This window comes from Thalia democratica, chromosome 2 (genome assembly GCF_965202585.1).
Source record: "Thalia democratica chromosome 2, ktThaDemo2.hap1.1, whole genome shotgun sequence".
Classification (NCBI taxonomy): Eukaryota; Metazoa; Chordata; class Thaliacea; order Salpida; family Salpidae; genus Thalia; species Thalia democratica.
This window is the reverse complement of record NC_139166.1, coordinates 57,994,810-58,016,716: the sequence shown is the minus strand read 5'-3', so window position 1 is coordinate 58,016,716 and position 21,907 is coordinate 57,994,810. Positions and strand designations below refer to the sequence as shown.

The 21,907-nt window shown below is 29.5% G+C and overlaps 1 protein-coding gene across 1 annotated transcript in view; it reads left to right on the top strand.

Moving 5' to 3' along the window:
* Window positions 1-536: 536 nt before the first annotated feature.
* The window catches only part of LOC145830254 (ADAMTS-like protein 1), a 45,159-nt gene continuing 23,788 nt past the window's right edge, over window positions 537-21,907 (top strand). The window contains exons 1-15 of the mRNA XM_082938197.1: window positions 537-745; window positions 9,353-9,454; window positions 9,885-9,979; window positions 10,396-10,441; window positions 11,305-11,565; window positions 13,465-13,585; window positions 15,539-15,601; window positions 15,846-15,991; window positions 16,936-17,110; window positions 18,649-18,808; window positions 19,250-19,297; window positions 19,435-19,645; window positions 19,910-20,042; window positions 20,615-20,708; window positions 21,087-21,243. Of these exons, the coding sequence (XP_082794323.1) occupies window positions 680-745; window positions 9,353-9,454; window positions 9,885-9,979; window positions 10,396-10,441; window positions 11,305-11,565; window positions 13,465-13,585; window positions 15,539-15,601; window positions 15,846-15,991; window positions 16,936-17,110; window positions 18,649-18,808; window positions 19,250-19,297; window positions 19,435-19,645; window positions 19,910-20,042; window positions 20,615-20,708; window positions 21,087-21,243 (1,878 nt within the window). The 5' untranslated portion in view covers window positions 537-679. The remainder of the gene's footprint in view (window positions 746-9,352; window positions 9,455-9,884; window positions 9,980-10,395; window positions 10,442-11,304; window positions 11,566-13,464; window positions 13,586-15,538; window positions 15,602-15,845; window positions 15,992-16,935; window positions 17,111-18,648; window positions 18,809-19,249; window positions 19,298-19,434; window positions 19,646-19,909; window positions 20,043-20,614; window positions 20,709-21,086; window positions 21,244-21,907) is intronic.

Here is a 21,907-nt window from a genome sequence, read left to right as displayed (position 1 = left end):
TTTTATTAGATTTTGTTTACAGTAGTTGTTTAACAGATTAATTTAAGATCACGTTTTGAATTGCAGCTAAAAGTTTTACAGCTCAGTTGCTAAGATTTGTTTTGTTTGAAAATCAATAAAAGTTATTGCAGACTTACTTTGTGAGTTTATTTATTTACTTTTTGTTTTTAAACTTCTGTAAATTCAACAATGTTTTTTTAATAATTTTATTGCTATACTTTATTTATATGCTAAATAAAAATAAGGTTAAATAAATACGGTTCGTGATAACGGTTATATTTTTCAAGAAATATTTCTTCACACTCTGTTTTTTGTTATTTTAGTTGCAAACATTATTTCAAGGTTTACAATGCAATAAAAACAAATTAAAATATTAATTTTATGTTTTATGACCGCAACACGGGTCACCGCAGTGTTTTTTATTGGACAATAAAATTTTCATCATTGTTTATAATTGCCTTCGCGTCCCAAATAGCCCGTAATAAACACACGCGATTTAACAGATTAACCGTTCAACTATTAATTTTTCAGACGCCGTGTAGTCATTTAAACTTTTGAAATAAAAGAGATTAACAGCGATCTAAACTGAAAGCTGAAACAATTTTGCTTAGAATAAAGTTTGTGCGGTGGAAAAAACACAAAGAGACGAAAACATCAAGAGTTGAGTTGATAAATTGGAATGACTCGGGTTGCGAGTATTCACACGAAAACACATCACTGCTGCTATTGCCTCCTCTTGCTGTTGGTAAGTGCTTCATTACTAATTCACGTGGAACTTTTCCCAAGTTTTATAACATTAAGTAGCTGAGAGTTTGTGTTCGATTTTTAGTACAATACGGTTGAAAGAAAGCACAAATGTTTCTTGTTGCTTTTTTACTGAGAATAAACACCAAAATAAAAGTTGTTCATTCAATGCAAAATACGCACGTTTGAATGCAAAACAAAACACCGCAGACTTTGTTCAGCGCTTTTTATGGCAACCAAATTGCTTGCACAGCCGTCGCAACAACTTACATTGCACCGTTACTTAACAAAAATATATACAAAAAATACGCACTAATGTAAACTGCCGTCTCTTAAACTCTCCGCCAATGTTGAATGACTTATCAAACTTTTACAGCGTTTATTTTCACCCTTTTGTATTGATTACTTTTGGTAAATATTTACATTAGAATTGATTACGCACGTATGCCATAATGTTAAAACTGTACTTGAACTTTATTGCTTTGTGTGTTTTTTTGTGTTTTTTAGACATATGAGACAAAAGTTTCAACTTAAATTGTTATTTTTAGGCTTCAAAAAAAGAAATGCTTTATAAAATTCATAAACTATTTTTATAACTTGTAATTTTTAACAATATGTTTTCTACTTTAAATTACTATCTAAATTTATCAGAACAAATTGAATAATTCAGCTTAAGAATAGCTAAAAATTGGAAAAAGGGTCAATTAAAGTCCATGCGAATTTCGTAGCGCTAGATGAATAACGTAAAACGAGGCCAAGTCCACCGATTTGCGTTAATAAAAGTCACACCTAACACATAAATATATATACAGCGGGATTACATGAGGCGAGCAAGTAGCTTCAAGTTCAACTTTAATCGATTATTTTGCAAGCATTCTTTCGGGCAGGCATCGTTTACACACACATTGAAAAGAGAAAGCGAAAGTTTTCTCTGCTGCTGAAAGTTTGCTTGGCGTTGCTTTTGCACGTTTGATCGTTCACTTTGTATGAGGTGGCCACCGCTGCTGTGAGGTGTTTGTTTAATACTCGACAGCTTTTATCTTGTTTTGAGCTCGAGCTCGATTTGGGTTTAGTAAGTTTTCTGATGGTTATCCTCGTATCACAACGGTAATCCGCTGCGAACAGTAGCACTTTTGTGTTTATGTAGCAAGCAAATTAAGCCGTTCTCTGAGAGCGAAGCCCTCGATAAAAACATTCGGCGTCGCCTTGCACCCTGGCTGACCTCTGGTACTCAAAACAATGTTGCTTTGTATTTGACGTCCGCTTGCGTCGTCTTTATAGTTTCTCAACACACTCGACATTCAACACAATTATCTCGGAATCAAACGTCAGTCACAGGCACCGGCTATTCGGCGAAATAGCAGAACAAAGAGTCCACTATATTGTTACTTGACAGGCAGCTCTGCCTGCTTGTTATTGGCTGCGCAGCTGAGCCTTTTTCATGTGGCCTGTCTGGCTTGTTTCTAATTTCATACAATTGTAGAGATAACTCTGCCTAGTAGCTAGTTTGATTATTTGGAATCACTTTGCATTGCTAACACTTTTCTGAAAACTTTTCTTTTCAGCTGAGTAAGGAATGTGTTAAAAATGTGTCTATTAAAGCTTTTTGAATTGTTTCTTTATATATTTTGTAAGAGCTTAATTTAAGCTGTGTTATAGTTTTTATTAACCTTAACTTAATAAAACATCAACAGCTTAATTAACTTTTATCCTTGGCAAAAAAAAAACTTAACACTTGTTGTCCATTAAGAAGTTTATCTAGAATATTTTTAATAAATTAAGAGTATTCTTTATTAAACGAGAAAAAAGCGCTCAAAAATTTGGTCCAAGGACTTGATGTACGAAAAAAAAACTTTCGGTTATCGATAAAAGATAAAAGAATAAGCAGCTGCTTTATGTATACATATCTTAAAGTGTGTATGATTTTTTTTTTAATGAGTAATTTTAATAACCACTAAAATTACTTGTAGGTAACCAAAGTCATTTTAATCACTCTGTTTAGCTGTTAAGAATATTGTAGAAGCTTAGCCTAAAGTTAAATTAAGGTTTGTTTTTTACACACATCACTATAAACATTTCTTCTCAATAAAAACTATATATAATGACAATATGCTTAAAAGCTAATGCAAGTACAACTGTTTTAATTGATTTGAGCTAAGAAGCTCAATATAAAAACTGTCTTAACCTGTCTCTTGCTTTATTGAAGCGACTGTTGTCTTTTACCAGTAATTTAATCTCTGAAATCTGTATGTCTGAAGCTTTTCCCGACCTCAGTCGCAAACATCACTTTTGTCGTTTATCTCCTCTGCTTTTGTTTTAATGGGGGCTTGAGCGGGATAAAGATTACGGCGAAATTACATCACAATCCATTCAAATCGCATCACAAATTGCTTTCTAAAGTCTCTCAGACGTCAGCAAATCCCCTGGTCGCTTGGCAACCAAGCGCTTTGCCCTTTACCCTGAAATCATGTGGAACAGTGTCAAATTGCACCTGCCGGTCAGCTTCTCAGAACGCTGAGAGGTTTAGGAATTAAATTCCTGTGCAAACATTATGACGCAACAATTGCTTACTGAGAAGTGCATGTTAAGCCATTCAGTATTAACTATGGGCCGAAACAAGTGAGAGCGTTTCTCAATACATTCCGTTTGTTTTTGGTAATTTTCTACTCTAGTTGAACCTCCACACTCAGGTTCAAGTAAGTTCCAAATCCGTAAAAACAGCGAATTTAACGGCGAAGAATTAATGCTTCTAGTCATTAAAATCAAATTATTCAACCTGAAAACTGTCTTCCGCGTGTTTAGTCTTATGTTCAACTTATTTGACTAAGCATGGTAATTTAATTAACGAATTCCAGTAACAGTCGGCACAAAAACGTGATCGGAACAAAATAGGAAACGTTTTTGTTTTGTTTCAGCAAAACTCTTATTTGTTTTGTAAACGGCAAGCTGATAACAACTACTTTTTTTTTTAAACAGTTTGCATGTTTGCGTTTTTTCTTGATGTGCGTACAGAGAGCACAAATAAGATAAAAATAAAAGTAAATTGATAACAACGCTGCTTATTTTTAACTTTTCCGCTGATGAATTCTTAAACATGATAACTGCAAACAATCAATCAATTAAAAGCGTTTTGCATGAACAATTTCGAAGTTTTTTGTATCAAACGTAAACATCAAATCTTATTTAATGCCTTTGGTGGCTTTTGTGGCTGATAAAGTTTGGTTTTAGTACTTTGGGTTAAGCTTTGGTTTTGTATTAAAAAAATATCAGATTTAATTTTATATAAACAATTTTTATTTCTAATCAGTAAATTATTTAGAACTAATTTCTAACATATACACAGGTCTTAATTAAAAAACGAAGCCTGAAAATGACATGTTTTGAAACAATTTTTATCAAAATCATATTAAAGTATGCACACATAAATAATTTATAAGCAGTTTGACCTTTATAATCTGCTGCTATAAAAATGTGTTATGCAATAAATTCATTTTACAGCTTAGTTTATTCATGTTAAATTTGCTGCAAACATTTTTGACGTGTTTCAAAATAACTTGTAAAATTAGCTAGCTACTCATCAACATTCTTTTTATTGTAGTAAATTCACTTATAAGTATTATTATTATCAGCATTTTTTATAAACATATAGGCTAGGAACAATTAAACATAACAAGTTAATTTGTAAGTTAAGAAAAAAAGCAAAGAGATTTTGCATACAAAACTAAAAGTAATTTGAAACTTTAGGCTAATAAAAATATTCATTTCATAAACAAAAGTATATTATAAGTATTTTTGAACATCTATATATAGACAAACTTATTTTTAACAACTAGGATCAATAAAAGAACACATGAGCTAAATAAGAAAAGTACATGAATAGTTAAGAGCTGTTTTAAAGGAAGTTTCGATTTCTGTTAGGACATTTCTCACACTTGCTAAGCTTATAAACTTTAATATTTAAAAGTTACAGCTTTAAGAAACTTAAAACCACTAAAGCAATTGCTTTTAAAAGTTCATTTAAACTGTTAAGGTTAACTTAAGTAGGTTTTAATTAGATTGTTATGTCATAAATGTTTTAAAACAAGTTAGTGGAATAAAAGTTAAACATTTTAATGTTAATGTTATTTTAAATTACAGCCAGGAAGTTTTAGTTTGTATTAAATTTTAAAACAAATTTTACAAAAATTTTAAAAGTTTATACCTTTATAACTGAACTTTGTAGAAAAAAATACAAAATAATTGTATTCCTCATATAAATGTTTTAAAATTCAAAACACACTTAGTGCTATAAAATAGTTTATAACATGATATCACAAAAATACTTGTTACCTTAATACCAACTGGTTTCGGACTTTTTAAATTATAGTATTCAGTTACACAGTATACCCTTTTACCTCTCAGAAGCATTTCATAACAAATTTATCACTTAAATAAACTATTTTTTCAACTTTTGCGCATCTTCGTTTAAATCAGATTACCATTACCTTAAATGGATTTCGAGCAATTTTTGAATTTCTAACCGGTTTTTACGAGAAGCTAAATATATGTTTGTGTTAAACATTTTGTAAACAAAGCATACAAAAATATTATTTTATTCACAAATACCTAGCTGAAACAAAAAAAAAAGCTCGTAAACGCTTAAAAAAGTTCGTTACAAAGCTTCATTTCTTCGTGTGTGCACGACGAAAAACCGATCATGCCATATGTCTTTTTCTATAAAAAAAAGCACACACAGATTGAAATATGCAAAGTATTTGATTGTGTTGATTTTTATTGAGGCCGTAGTATCTCGCTCACAAAAGAGAAATTGCCAGGGTAAACTGATGTAAAGGAGCCCATTGTGCTCAGCTGACTTGTTTTTCAGTTTGAACGTTAATACAGCGAAACACGTGCAATAAGTGAGCATATTTACAGTTTTTTCATTGCTCGAAATTAAAGCTTGCCTACTGCGGTTTGAGTGAAACAAACGCATAATACACGGATTAAATATAAATAAACGTTATTTGCATGCAAATTTTTTTTTGCCGAGAAATGAAAACAAAAGTTTTATATATAAACCGCTTTTGTCCCAACAACTTGTTTGCTTCAAGGCTTAAACAGGTAGCAAGCAAATATTTAACAATGAATGAAAGTGCACAAGTAACAAAAACACGAAAAAATACAACAGCTGTTGAAAAAAAACCTATTAAAAAAGCACAATGAAACAAAAAACTTCTTTATTTTAAGCACCGCACATTCATCCCACGCAAAATTTATTTTTTTTCTGGTCAAACATCATTCACTCCGTGATACTCGACCTTCGAATGCTTCCGTTCGCGGCAAGTTCATGGCTCGAATTTCTAATTTTAGTTTAAAATTCAGCAGCATTATAAGCAGTGGCCTGTCAAGGCACGCGCGCAATTTTAGTTGATTTTTTCAGACTTTTTTTTAGTTAGAATTCTACTCAGGATTTTTACCATGCTGCGGATTTTGCTTAATCTCGAACCTTAAGCCAAGCATGTTGTTGACTTTCTATTAACAATTTGGAATTTGTGTACTGTTTTGTTAAATATTTTTTATCAGGCTTGTTAATACTTACAGTTAAGACGCTAATTAAGGAACAGACAAGTTTGAATATATTGTTAACTGCTTTTTTGCACTAACATGAATTTTACTTCAAGTGTTGAAACAACTTAAAGCTATTACTGGACAATTAAACCCAATTAAACAAGTATTTTTTGTTGGAAACACAGCAACTTCAAAGCTACCCAAGACGCCTGATGTTTACAAAACAGCGGTTTAGCAGCTAATTACTTGAAATTTGCAGTGAAATCGTGTTATTAGCACCGCGCAAGTCAGCCAAGGTTATATGCTTGTCAGATCTTATTTACAATTACTTTCCACAGTGATTAAATCGGCGAGCCACCTACTAACTTTTTCTTATCATCAGACATTTTCAACCGCTTCAACTCTCTTGTGCTACTTTGCTACTTTATATTTTGAACAAATTTTAATGGCAACGCCAGATTTAATACTAGCATATTGTGAAGAGGCTCTCTGCGAACGGGAAAGGCATGGCGTGATTAAACTTTTAAATTTATTTCTTATTTCAGTTGGTGGCACGGTTTGAAGTGCACTCGCTTCTGTATTTTTTTCAAAAACTTTTCCTTTTTATCTGAGGGGCGTTTTACTCGCCTCTCGAAGAAGAATGAGATTAAGTCGCTTGACAGCTCCTTCTAATTTTCACCACGACAGCTTTAAATACTTTCTTTTTATAAGATTCTTTCAGGGTCGAAGTATTTATTTCAGCTTCAAAACCCTTTCCAGACTTTTCATTTTTTCAAGCAACGGCAGACAAGCCTAAAGTAAAAAATTCTCTGATGGTAAAAAATTTAAGTGCTTGAAAGGGAATTTCTAATGTAAACTGATGGCGTTTTTTGGCCTTAAACGCAAAATTTTAAAAATAAAAAGTGAAATATTTAAAAGGCACTCGAGTTGTGACAGAGAAGGATTGTGCGGTTGCAAGCGAATAAAAATAAAAATAAAATTCAAATAAACATTTGTCATTTCGCTGTAAACTCGTGACTGTTCGTGTAACGCCTACGCTTGTGATATTGTATACCCGGAGAAAGTTTTTTTGAGCTTAAATAATATTTATTTGCTTCTGGATTTTTTTTCTTTAGAAACATTTTTACAACGACTAATTCAAAATAAATTTCCGAGAAATAATACTTGTTTTTTTTCATGGTCACATACACTTAAAAAAAATAAATTTAGTGCTTATACGTATGTTAATTAGATTCTCAAAAAAAAAACTAAATGTGAAAAAAAAAATCATTCTTTTCATAGAAATATATTTTTAAATAAGCTTACAGGTGAATACTTGCAGCTATCTTACTTTTCTGTAGCGACCGAGCCAATTGAAAGTATTTGCTCTTCAAATAAAACGCGCTCCTAACTACAGCAATTGATAACTGTGTGCAAGATAACAGCGTCTGCTGTTTAGTGACTGAGCAAAATGACAAGATATTACATGACACTCGCTTTGTTATATATAGTAAAACAGCTTAAGTCTGAGAAACAATGGTGAAATTTTGACATTTTCCCATGCTTTGATGCGATAACACATATTATGTTATGTTTAAAAGTAGGTCTTTAAATAATCGGTAATTATCAGTAATAACTTGAATTGGTAAAATTTTTGTTTTAACTTCACGAAAATGATTTTTTGTCGATTAATTTAATGCTTTTAAGTTTAAAAATAACCACAGTTCAGAAAATTGAAAGTTAAAGTTTCGGTTTTCGATGTTTTCATACTTAAAAGCTTGAAAGTATCTTTAATTTACATCAGTTTTAAATGAGTAAATATGTTAAAATATCTTTGTGGTATCATAAGCCCATCTGTCAGTACATGTTAAATGATTGATAGATTGTTAACAAATACCTGATTTTATATGTCTGAATATTTGAAATTTTTTGTGCTCGTTTGCAGAAATTTAATGCTGCATTAATGGCACCCTAAGCAAAAAATTTATCAAACACATCAAGTTTTTGTAAACAAAATTAATTGGGTTCTAAGTTATGAACTGGCTCAGTAGATTGATGTACTTTATTGTATGATGTAAATTTAAACATTGCGTGATAAATTATAACAAGCAAGCATTAGTTTACATTGACACGCAAAATTAAAACCAGACAAGCCATTCACCTTCATAAACAATTAACAATCCGTAAACAAGATAATGCGCTCAATAAATTGCAAATTAAAGCGCGCAGATAAACACACAAAATTTTATTTCGTAATTCGCGCGTAATTTGCTCGTTTATTGAAGGTAAACACTATGTCGCTAATTGCCCGACAAAAAACAAAACAAAGTAGGTTGCGCGGTCAACGTCGCCGTAAACAAAACTTGTCTTCGATACAAAACAGTGACGTCACAAACAGAGGCTTTTGGCGGGTCTTTGTGACGTAACAACTTCTCACCACGTGCTGTTTGCTCGCCAACCCCCAGCAGCAGTGGAGGTTTGTGCGCGCAGTCACGCAAGCTTTTGTTTGTTGGAGCAATCACTTCTGCCGCTTGCTTCTTTTTGTTCAACGATTTGTTTGAATTTTGAGGAATTTGAAATTTATGAGATTATTGCGTGCCTGTGCAACTTTCCTTTTTGTTGTTTACGTTGATTTCAAGTGTTTTATAACGTTTGAATGGATTTAAATGACCACTTTTCAAACAACAGGGGAATAAAAATTCCTTGCTTAAATATTTTTAAACATTTTTTAAACTAGAATTATTAAAAAATTTTAAAATAATAAAAGCTACACTTAAAACCATAAATTAAAATAATTAAAAAAGTTATAATTGAGTTTCAAGAAGGTTTATGTAAAGCTAAGGTATTTTTTGATAGCTTATAAGTGACGGTTCTTTATAGAAAATAAACTTATGGTACTGACCATCATTAAAATATTTAAAAGTACATAAAATTAAATTCCTTGTATGGCAGGTGTAACATGAGCTTAGCGGCAAAAACATTTTTATTGCATTTAAATGACTGGCAAGTTTTTATTAATCCATTCGAAACTAATCGTTCTGAGCATGATACCCCTTGTATTTCACTTTTAACTTTCTTGCAGATAATAGTCAAGGCAGATGAATTCGTGACGTCAGACGACGAGGATTATGACGTGACAGGGGGAAGCGGCGATGATGAAGAGTGGCACAGCGTAGTCAAACATGTAAGATTGAAAATTTTCATAACTTTTCAAAGTATAAATGATTTAAAAATATCTATGAACAAGTTTTTCATTTTTTTCAATTTGCTGTTTTTCATATAATTGGATCTTTACATGTCGATTTATCATTGTAAAGCATCAATTATTATGATTAACTGATTTCAAATATCAGTTATTGTTTAATTTTTGAGCACTCAGATATTTTTTATTGAGCTACTAGTAAGTATTTATTATCTTATATTAATTGAAATGTTTATAGTGTTTGTAAATTGCATTAATTATATTTCATGTATTTAGTTTCTCATACAACATTGTTGGTTGTTACGTTTATAATGTCATTGAAAGTTTGTTTAGATTATTAAACAAATCTACAAACTTAAGTTGTAGTAAAATATTTAATTATTAATTAAATATAAATTCTAAATACCAACAGGTGCGCACTCTTTGGTCAGAATGGTCAACTTGGTCAGATTGTACAAAAACCTGTGGTTTTGGAATTTCTAAGTCTTCAAGATCTTGTTTAAATGGGTTAGAATTTTTTTTTTAATTTTAAATTTCTTTGGTTGTGGTGAATAATTAAACTTTAAAAATAAACTTTTTCCTTAATTAAAGATCCAAAAATACAATAAACACAATAAAATTCCCGTTCAATAAAAGTGTTTGATCTTTACAAACTGTTTGATCTAAGAAAAAAGCAAATTCATCAGAAAATTTAAGTTTGGTGTAATTTTTGTATATAACATCTGTATTACATTTGTATGCAACACTTTAAATTTTGCAATATTTCAAAAATCATAAAACGTAAGTTATTCTGTAAATAGTTTAGCTATTAGCTTTAAATAGTTTTGCTTGTTATGTTATAAAATTTTTAATAAAATAAATTAAGATTTTAAAAGGTTCGTTTTTATTTAGTTTTAAAATTATTTAACGCAAGTGTTTTGCAGAACATGCATTGGAGAAAATCATAGATACAAACTATGCTCGACTGAGGTACGTATTTTACTAACAAATTACTAATATAAACTATTTGGTCGTAGTAAGGTCAGTTATGTTGTTGTGAGTCATAGTAACCCGCAGACACGAGAAAAGCATTCATAAGCGCAAAGCAAACACTTTCCAGTGTGTTGGGATCCAATAAGGGTATTAAAGTATTTGCAAGTTTCTTGATAACTGCGGTGCTTGAAAACAGTAGCCGGGTTTAAGCAAAGTTTAAAGTTTCACAATGTTTTGTTTGTAGAAGTTTTACCAAATCCTTGCATCAATAAAGTCTATTATGCAGGCGTCCATTGAAGTTATTATCAGAATAGTTTTATGTATAATGGTGCAAAGCTTTCAGCCTTATAACGAAATTGTTACACTGCCACTCTTTAATTAGTCATGATGTTCGTAATGTAAAAACAAAGATTGAGGAAAAATTTAAAGTTAATTGTTATTTTAAGGTAATAGTTGAAAAATGTAATTGAATCATGAAGTCTTTTTGTATTAACTAGTTGTAAAAAATAATTGTTAAGATACAGTTAGATACCATAAAAATAGTTTGAGGTTGTTGATATAACAACATATAAGAAATAAAAGTTTTTTTTATAAAAAAATCTTATAAACTACATGCAGACAAAAAAGTTAAATTACAGTCTTCTTTTATCAAAAACTTAAAGAAAACATATTTAAAAAGGAAGCTACTTTTAACTCTAAATTAGTTTTGTTTGCTGGATTGATATAACATATAATTAAAAGAGGATCTTATTAAAAATACCCAATTTTATAAAGTTTATAAACGTAGAATAAAAAATTAACTTCTAGATAATTTTTGTTAAAAACATAAGCAAATTTCATAATTAAAAAATAAATTGCAGGACTGCCCGCAGTTCTCTGTAAGCTTCAGACAACGCCAGTGCGAAAGTTTCAACTCGGCAACGCAAAAGTGGACGCTTCCCGTGCTGACCGCCTCCGACCTCATCGACCACAGGCTGCAGAAGGACCTAAACTCCCACTGTTCCCTCCACTGCAGGTCGAGCGTGACGGGCAAGGTTGCCATGGTAACCGACAAGGTTGTTGATGGAACCCGTTGCCAGGCGAAAAAGAGTTTCGGGGTTTGCATCGAAGGAAAATGCAAAGTGAGAAGATAAATAAGTAGAACAAATAAATTTAATACTTAAAGATAGGCTTTAATATTTTCTTTACATAAATATATTTTAATAAAGTTTCAAAAACGCTTCTCATCACAACATTAAACAACGTATAAAAATCATGTTTTAAACAATTGTATGGTTTGTTTTTTTCTTGAATGTGAAACAGTATAAAAATAAACGAGTTTTTTAATCAGTCTCATCACGGACACCAACAAACTTCCATTGAATTTTCAGTTGTCTAGATTAGACGGAGTACTAAGCTCACATTTTCTCCTTTGGCATTTAGTGCTTTGTCAATTATGAAAACAGTTTGTTATAAAATGCTGGGATTTCCTTGCGCACTTGAAACGAAAAGTTCGTCTTTTTATATCAAGTTGGGTCGGTTGAGGTCAAGTTGAGAAATATTTGAGGATTTTTTCCAAGCAAAAAAATCCAGCTCTCTTCAATAAAATACCGTTCGGAATTTTTTAATTCTGTCGATAATTTCGTCAGTTTAATTAGCCTGCTTTGTGCTTCTAGCTTTAAATAAACTTGACAACTGTAATCTCCATTGTTTGATTTTTTTGTTCTTTTGGTTGTTTAAAACAAAAAAGCTGTGGTTGCGTATAATGAGCAACAATACAGCGTTCATAAAGAGATTGCGTGTATCTTGGTTAGTGAAAATTGAAAATGTAATAAATCGCATCATTCACGTGATTATTGTTCCCATCATTAACTTTTTTGTCATATAATTCATTCACCTTATATGGTTCACAAAGTATAAAATAACACATTACTTTATCATTATGCTTATAAAATTATGAATAAAGAGTTGGAGTAGTTTACGATTTTAAACAAATGATGAAAAGGAAAACTTGGTTCTAAGCAAAAATTAAAAAAAAAACAAAAAGAAAAACTGTAATTGAAACAAAATTTTTTTGGCTCGTTTGCTAAATCATTTGTTTAACATAAATGCGATAATAATCATGTTATTTTGCAATTTACATGTCTATGTGGTCTGCATATGTGATTTGTTAATGTAAATGTTTGCTTTATTAAGTCGTGAACTGAAGTTATTTTAGCGGAAATTCAGAAACAATTGCAATGAGTTGAGATTTTTTTCGCTTTAACACGGTTTAAAACGTGTTACAGAGGTCGAAATTAAATTAATCAGAATAAGCCATAGCCAAGTTGGGAACAGCAAAAATAAATTTTACTGGTGTGTGTTTATCATACATACCGATTTCATGGTTTTTCGTTTTGTAATCACAAAACGCGATTACTCTTGTGTATAACTTCAGTAGTAGCTGAAAACATTGTGTAAAAAATACAGTGAGAAAAAAGAACAGTTTAGAAAGAAGCTGTTTTTGAGTAATTCTAACTAAACAATACCGAATGCTGTTCAAACAATAGTATTTGCGCAAGTTGTTAAAATATAGCATAACCAGATACTTTTGGTTGTATGTTCTACTTTTTTTGATAAAGACTTTCCTGTTGTAGTCATCTTGAGTCAGACAGAAACTTGATAGCCATAAACAAATGCTAAGAACACTTGTGTTCAGGATGTTTTTTACTTTAACAAAGTTATACTTTAAACATGATTTTATAATTTATGAGAAACCTTTGATCTACTACACCTTCGGTTGTTGCTTTTTTTTTAATGAATTAATTATGCAAAATGTATAAAATTTATTTTGAAAATTTAAAGTATGGAAGTAAGTATAAGTTTAATTATTACTGTATTTTTCAGCTTTTAGTTTAAAAAACTATATTCAGTACATAAAAGTAAAAAGAAATCTTTAATGAGTTTCTAAATTTGTTTTTTACATTAAATTAACATAACAAGCTATTTATTACTATTGAAACTTTTTATTACATAAAAAAAAAAAAAAAAATACTCCACAGCGAGCGGGATGCGACGGAGTTTTGTACGGAGGAGAAGTTTATGACGAATGCGGAGTTTGCGGAGGAGACGGAAGTTCATGCAGATTGATCAGCGGTATTGTGACGTCATCAAGCGATAGTGGTACATAGTAAGAAATTATATAACTGTGCTCGTTGTTCTTTGAAGAACATGCAAGTACTTGGTATTATATACATAGGTTATAAAAGCAGTTTTTTATAAATTTAAAAGTTTCACAAAAAAAAACAGTCAAAAGATTACTTATCAGCATTGAAAATTAAAACAAAGATGTATCGTTAGTATTAAATATATTTTTTAGTTATAAAGAAATGTTTTTAAAATTTATGCATGATACGTTTTGCATGAATTTAATTAACTTTGAATTTTAAAAAAATGTATTTTGAATTATAAAAAAAGCGTGATATTGCGAGAAATAAAAAAGAACTATATCTAATTGCAAATCAAAAGAAAATTCTTTCAATCTCTTAACAATGTTGAAAATTATATTAAATAATAACGTAGAAAAAAGAAGTTATTTCTAAATCATAGAGACAGTGATGCGAAGTTAATGTGTTTACAATTGTATAAAAAGTATAAACAACATAATGATTGATAATGTTTTGCAAAGTGCTCGTTTAGAAAATACTTAAATTTAATTTTAAATCGGTTTACAAGACTATTAAACTGTATTCAACTCCTTAATCATCGTAAGTTACACTTTTTTATATTGCTAGTAGTATTTTAACTATTTTAATAGTTACTTGTTTTAGTTCCAAGCACGGAAGTAGCTGTTACGTATCTGCAAAAAATTAAAACATCTGAAATGACGCGGGAAACGTCCTAAAGGGAAAACAGCAATTTAAATCACCTCTAATTTTATTGAATTTAATAAGAAAATATGCAGTTATGTTGATTCTTTAAAAATAAAGTATTGAAGTATGAGTGATAACTATATACAAGGCATTTTATTTTGCTCCACACCCCCTATGACTCTCTATGTGTTGCCACTTGTGTAAACCTATAAAACTTGCTTTTAATATAAGTATAAGAAAACTAAAATGTAACTCAAAAACATTTGTATTGATTTTAAAATCAAACATTTAAGGTAGTCAATATAAACGTCTTTAAATTATGCAAATTTTTGTTAAACAAAATTTTTTATTTTTATTTTTGAAGAAAAAGCTACAGTTTCCATTAGAATCAATTTTGCAATGCAGCTTTTTGACATATTAAATCTTTAATGCGCTAAATTTATACAATTTAGATGCATTTTATTCTTTTAATTTTAAGGACACTAAAAATGCTAGAGAATACATACATGTCGAAATTATCTCTCAGGAGTGCATAACTAAGTTTAAATGCTGTTGTTGTAGATCGTGCGGTGAAGTTCATTGTTTATATACTTAAAGCTAAGAAAGCAGAGTCTTTCCAAGCTAAAATAAAAGCAAGTTTTTTTGAATACATAGTACCAAGCTATGTGCCTGGTTTCAAGTAATTTTGATACTTTATCTTTTGCTGACGCTATATCTGTATTAAATTGTGGACGTTACTGCAATTGACATTTACAAAAAATTTTAATATAAAGATTGATCATTTTATGAAGTTATACGTTATATCGCTTCATTAAAAGTTCAGTTTTAACGTCTTGAAGTAGACAAAATAAAGTGAAAATATTTTTTTTATTAAATCATAGCTATTAAATATAATAGGCACAAAAATAAAATAACTTTCTATTTTTATAATGCATAGAATTTTACTCATATGTAAAAATTTAAACAGGTTTGACAAAACCATTTATAACTTAATAAAATTAAAATCTAGTATTTTTTAAACAAGGAGTCATAAGTATTAAGTATAAGATAATTTGCTTAATATATAGTGTAAAGTAGTATAAATAATTTTAAAAGACAGGAACTATTATAGTTTTAAAATTTTGTTACGACAGTCACTAGTATAAATCAAAGTCTATCATATTGTTAAAACAAAATTTTTACTTGAAAAAGTAAAAAATAATAATACAAAGGTAACTATTGATAATTGATAATTTTTAGTTCAAATTAACTAACAAATTTTCAGAAACAATCACGGAGATCCCAGCATCAAGCACAAACATTATAGTTTCCGGGGATGTTAGCTTCGGTAAATTAGTTTAATATTCATAAGTATTATATCGAGTGCAATTGATATTTTACTTAAGCTTCTTGTCGTTATGTACATTAGCTGTTTATTCATGCTCACTTAAAATATTTTTTAGCCGTAATAAAAATTCCATATAAATAAGTAACTGTTAACAAAACAAAAAACAATCAATACAATTGTAAGCTTCTTGATTTTACTAATACACGACAACTATGTTTGGCTTACGTAACAAACTGCATTGCAGATATAGTATCTGAGGAGAAAAACCTCAGCTTGATAGAAGTGAACGAAGAAGCAAAACAACCGCTAGCTGATGCCGAGGAGCTGTCAAATTTGGACGACTTTGTTTACTCTCTCGCAGGGCCGATTAAAGAAAACGCAAAAGTTGTAGTAAGTTTGCATGCTGTATTACTAAGTAACTTTATAAAATTATGTTCTTGCTCTTTACTTTTTTCTTTCACACTTTTTAAATTTATGTTCGTTATATTTTTTCCATTTTTAATAAACACTATTTCATTTAGGTAATTAAAATATCACCTGAATTTTGTAAAATAATTGTTTTTTTTTGTAAGTTTTAAATCTTTATAAACGTTAATGAAAAATATGTTTTTTAGGTATGTTAGTTTTAAGTATTTCGCGCTAGAATTTCAAAAAATCTCAAGTTATTTGAAAAAATAAAGCACAAGTTTCTTGACAATAAATGGTAGAAATATTTTGTACGTTGAATGTAAAATGCCAAAAAAATTATCTAACAAAAACCAGTAATTGAATAATTTATACTTTGTACAAGCTCCCATAAGCCTTACGAAGTAAATTTATCAGTACAATAGCAACATTTTAAAGAATATTTTCAAGCATAATACGAGATTGTGTCATTTCATAATTGTAGTTTATCATGCATTTTCATACTAAAATGTCCACATAAAAATAGTTTTACTACTAAAATAAATTAATAAATGTGTACCCACAAAAGGCAGAAATAAACTTTGTCAATAATTTTTTATAAATGTAGAAAAAGAGCTATACGAATATATTTTGTGTTCATACTTGTAAATATTATTTGTACTTACTGTTTTAACAGTCTCACAACAAAATATGTTGAATTTTTTATTCAAAAATAATCAAAGTTATATTACAAAAAGTTTAATAAAAATAAATTAACATTTACAAACTACTAACAAAGTATTTAAAAATAAATACAATAAACTCGAGTCTTGCAATGAAGCAAATTGTTTTTATGCTACAGTGTCTTTATTTTCTATTTTAGGTTGAGTAAATTATCAAAGCTTTTTTAAGAAAATTAAAATTAAATCAAAATTTTAAAAATACTGTAGGTAAAACGACAGACGATGATGGTCAACAGAATGTGCCCGTTCATTCAGGGATGCAAGCATCCGCACGAGGGCGCCAGAACCATCAGATACAAATACTACAAACTTAAACCCGTCATCTGGTCGCTGCCCGTTGCTACTGGCAACCACGCTCCATGTTCAACCACTTGCGGCGATGGTAAGCTGCTACATTTTAAAAATCATTAGAAATTGTAAAAATCATATTATTTACTAGTTGTTTTTAAAATTGGTCCTGTTGGTTTAAATTATAATGAATAATTTTTAACTTATAAATACTTTAACAGTTTATTAATCTTAAAAATAATTAATGACTGTTTACCTTAAAGACTAAAATTTTAAATACAGTAATAACCACCTCTACAAGCCAATAAAAAAGGTACATATTTTTTTTATTCTATATTATTAATTTTTTCTTTGTACAAACAAGTATGTTTAAAAATGTTTGTTTAGAGCACTGTAGTGCATGTAGAAACTTCTCATCTTTACACAGCGAGTTTAGTAAAGAAAACACTTTATAAAAACAAATACAATTTTTGATATTTAATTGTGATAGTAATTTTATATAGTTTTAAACAAGTTTTAAACGTTTTATACACATAAGGACAATAAAATAAATACAGCTAAAAAAAAATGTTGACCACTATAATTTGTATAAAGTGATTTTATTCTATAGCCTAATTTGCATAGCTTTAGAATGTTTAGATAGTTAATATACTTTTAAAACATTACTTTGTCACTAAGTACTTTAGTTTTTTTTGTATAAAATTATTGATATTATTAAGTCTTCAACCAACTTGACTTCCATGACTCATAATTTTTGCTGCATCAGAACTTAAAAAAATTTCAATAAAAAACTCAAGCAAACCTTCAAACAGATTAGAAGTAGTATAATGTCTCAAAACCAATTAAGTTAAGTAATAAATTAATCACTTTTTTTTTCTAAAAATTCAAAGCGTCAATTAATAAACTTATAATAGTCTGGTGTTATAATCCATTACCAAGTTTAAAATAAATTAGTACTGCGTATTAGTAAACAATTCAAAATCATAATAGTTAGCGGTAAAAAAGGTTGTCGTAAGTTTAGAATTCGAATTTTATTTATTTATTTTCTAAGAGTAATCAAACGCTTAAAATGTAAAAACCTGAATTAGTTCAGTTCAATTTCTGTCTTTGGTTTCAATTAAAGAACATTATTTTTACAAAATGTTGCAAATGATCAATGCGGTTTGTGAACCAAAATAATATAAAACTATTGTGGTTCGAATTAAGTTTAAGTTCGAACTTATAAAACCTACAAGTCAACTACTTAGTTTAATTTAAGCAGAATATATTTCATAAACAATAGATTAGTTTGACTAAAGTGAAATCACATTATATACTTTTTTGTTAACTGTAGCATTGACTTAAGTTTATACTTAAACCTTTCAACAAACTTATCCAAACTTCTGCTATTGAAAAACACAAAACCTGTTGAAACAAAAATTCAATATAAGGACACGTTAAAAAATATATTAATTTGTTGGTAACTTTTCCTCAGTTATTGCTTATAGTAAAGTTTTTAGATTAAATTACGTAATATTTTTTTACATCTTTAACAATTAGTAATAAAAAAGGAAAATTTACCTGAAATTATATACTTAAAATTAAGAAATTAAGTCAATATACACATTTTTACACTACCTCAATACATTTCAGGCTACAAAGAAATGAGGCAAGTGTGCAAATCTTCGAACAGCTCTGAAAAATTTCCTGACACCAGATGCATTGAGGAGGGTTTGGGTGAGGCGAAAATACTCAAGGTGAAATGTGTGCTGCCCCTATGCAAGGAAGCGCGCCCCTCAATCAATGGAACAAGGTATGTTGGTGAAAGTATAGTTTAAAGCTTCTTTTTTACACTTGAATAAAAAACATTTATTAGACTTACTAGTTGCTAGGGTTTTTTAATGTTATAACACCTCATTTAAACGATTGGTGAAAATAGTTGTCTTGTGTATATTATAAAAAGAAATAAACTTTTTTAGTAAATTTTGTTTTTAGAATGGTTAAAAATGCAAAAAATAAAAAAGATATTTAATGGCATTTTTTTAATAAACTAAAATTTTAATTAATTAATTTTTTCCAAGGAAAAAAATCTTCTTTAATTTAAATTTAAACAAGTCTGTATCCTTATGTAAGTGCCTAAGTGCTATGAAAAAAAAAATCAATATTTATCATTTTAGTTGTTTACTTTATGTTTTTAAATAGTATACATTTAGGCAATTTAACGCTATAGTTTTTTATTAATTTTTCACAACAGATTTTACAAGTACCCAGAACAACACTACGAATACTCGAGCATACACACGTGAGTTATTTCTTGCTTACTTTTACCGCTAGGGCGCGCTAAAGCTCTTTAAAATCAACACAGCCAAAAAAATACATGCTGTTACGCTTAATCATGTTATCTTTCCGCTCCGTGGCGCTAAAAACTTAATTTTGTAGCTGGAGGACGATCGAGAAGGGAGCTTGCAGCGTGAGTTGCGGGAACGGGACGCTGCAGAGGACGATCAGGTGCGTGGAGGAGAAGTACAACGGAGATGTGATCAGGATCCATGAGGACGAGTCGGAGTGCGGGAACTTCGTGAAGCCGGAAACTATTGAAGCGTGCAACACGTTCGAGTGCCCGAAGTGGATCGTTGGAAACTGGTCCGATGTAAGCTGGCTGAGCTTTTTTTGCAACAAAAAGCTTTAAAGATAAAGAAGCTTGAAAAAATTTCTAAATAAAAGTTATTGAAAAAATATCAAGTTAACACTTTTTCAATACAATGAAGAAATAGACTGTTTTATATAAAAAAACAAATTATTTGGTTACTTCAATTGTATTCAGTATATAAACTTAACCAACGATAAAGCAATTTTTAGTTACTATAACGAATTGCCTTAGCTCATGTTTTTATTTATGTTATTTAATGAACAGTGTAGTGTTAGTTGCGGTAGTGGAGTGCGAAATAGGTACATTATATGCGACAACAGAGCGACTCCTACAATAAATTGTGACACAAGACGACAACCCAACACTGTGATGGAGTGTAACAAAGTCTGCAAAAAGGGTTAGTAACTTCTATAATTTCGTAAAATTATGTTTTTTGAAGCATTTTTATATATTTGAAGAGTCATAAAAATATATTATAGATTATTATTATATATTAGTCAATTTTCAATGACGTGTATGTATCAAAAATAATAAGTGTTTTAACTTCAATGTTAAAAATGGTAGATCAATACACAGATGTGATAAAGGTAAACTTTAATTTAATTTAGAAAACGTTATAGTAATTCAATTAGCTGTAAGCAACAAAGCTTAATTTTTAACTTTGTTTAATGACCTATGCTTGCGTATAAAACTTTTGCTTAATTGATTGGAAAATGTGATAAAACTTATTTTTCAACTTTGTTTTAGTGATACCTTATTGTGAGCTTAGTTGATGTATAATGAGTTTTTGAACATCACTAAAAGGTATATTTGAAGATTTTTTCTTACACTTGAATAAAAAACATTTATTAGACTTACTAGTTGCTAGGGTTTTTTAATGTTATAACACCTCATTTAAACGATTGGTGAAAAATAGTTGTCTTGTGTATAATACAAATTTTACTTTAGCAGTTATAGTGATTTTTTTAGGTAAAAACGCCAGGAAATACTTGCGGAAAACAAAATCAAAGAAAAGCAAACAGAATAAACCTTTAACAGTATTGAAGTTTACTCCAGTTGCCAAGTAAGTTTTCAAGCTACTTTAGTTATGTTAAATAAAATAAAAACTTTAATAACCTACTTTGATCGTAAATAATTCAAGTTAAATACTTTTAAGCTTGATTATTCTATAATTCAAAAACTAAACTAGTCTTTTTGTAAAACTTAAAATTAACATTACTTCAATAAAGATAGGCTTTAATGATCCAGAAACGAACTTTATGGATGTTCCTAAACTTCAGTCTGAAAAACGCAGCAGCTGTTACATTTTTTTAGACTAAAACTAAAACCTAAACAGAAAATTATTGTTTATGCCAAACCAAAATTTTATTACAAAACCTTTCACACAACATTTTTAGACAACCATCTTAGCAAAAATATCCCTTTCTTAAATAACAAACAGGTGGAAGGCGATGAAGTGGAGCGCATGTTCGAAATCTTGCGGGATGGGAGGATTCAGGACGAGGAGGGTGGAATGCGTGGAGGAGGGGATCACAAAAGAGGAGGAGTTGTACAAGAGCGAACCCAGGTGCAGGGGACCGGCTCCCGTTCACACCGAGGTTTGTAAAATAGAAATGATTTTAAATTAAAATTGTTTTTAAATGCTTGTGATGTTGAAAATCTATTGATAACTTTGTGTTAAAAATTAACTTAATAATAAAAAATTAAAGGAAAACAGTGCAGTAAAAAAAAACTATCAGCAAAGAAGGCAGCAGAGAAGATACTTATAAGTAAACGTAATATCCTCAACTATAAAAGACTTAAAAATTATGTTAAATTATAACGTTTAATTTATAAAATTTAAAGCTTGTCTAATATTTTCTCAAAATTAATCTTTAGTTTAAAAAGTTCGTTTTTTAGTATTTTTTTGTTCTTTTTCAAAACTTTATAGGATAACTGTTTTCCTTTTGTCTTTGTTTTATCTAATTATTCTGGTTTAAAAGTGTTATCTTTTTAAGTCTTTGTTTTTAATTATAAAGCTTAACAAGTTTTTATAAAAATATAAAACAATTCCGAGAAATTCAAAATACGTGAAACTTAAAAAAAAAACACACAAACTAAAGTTTTATGGAGGCCATATTTAAGTTTAAAAGGTACAAAGTATTTTGACTAATCAATTAACACATTAGATAAACTCAGAAACATTAGCACAGACTAGAAGTTTTTTTATGAAATGTTTTAATCTAGTTCTGAGCTATAGTGACAACACAAAATATTTTTATC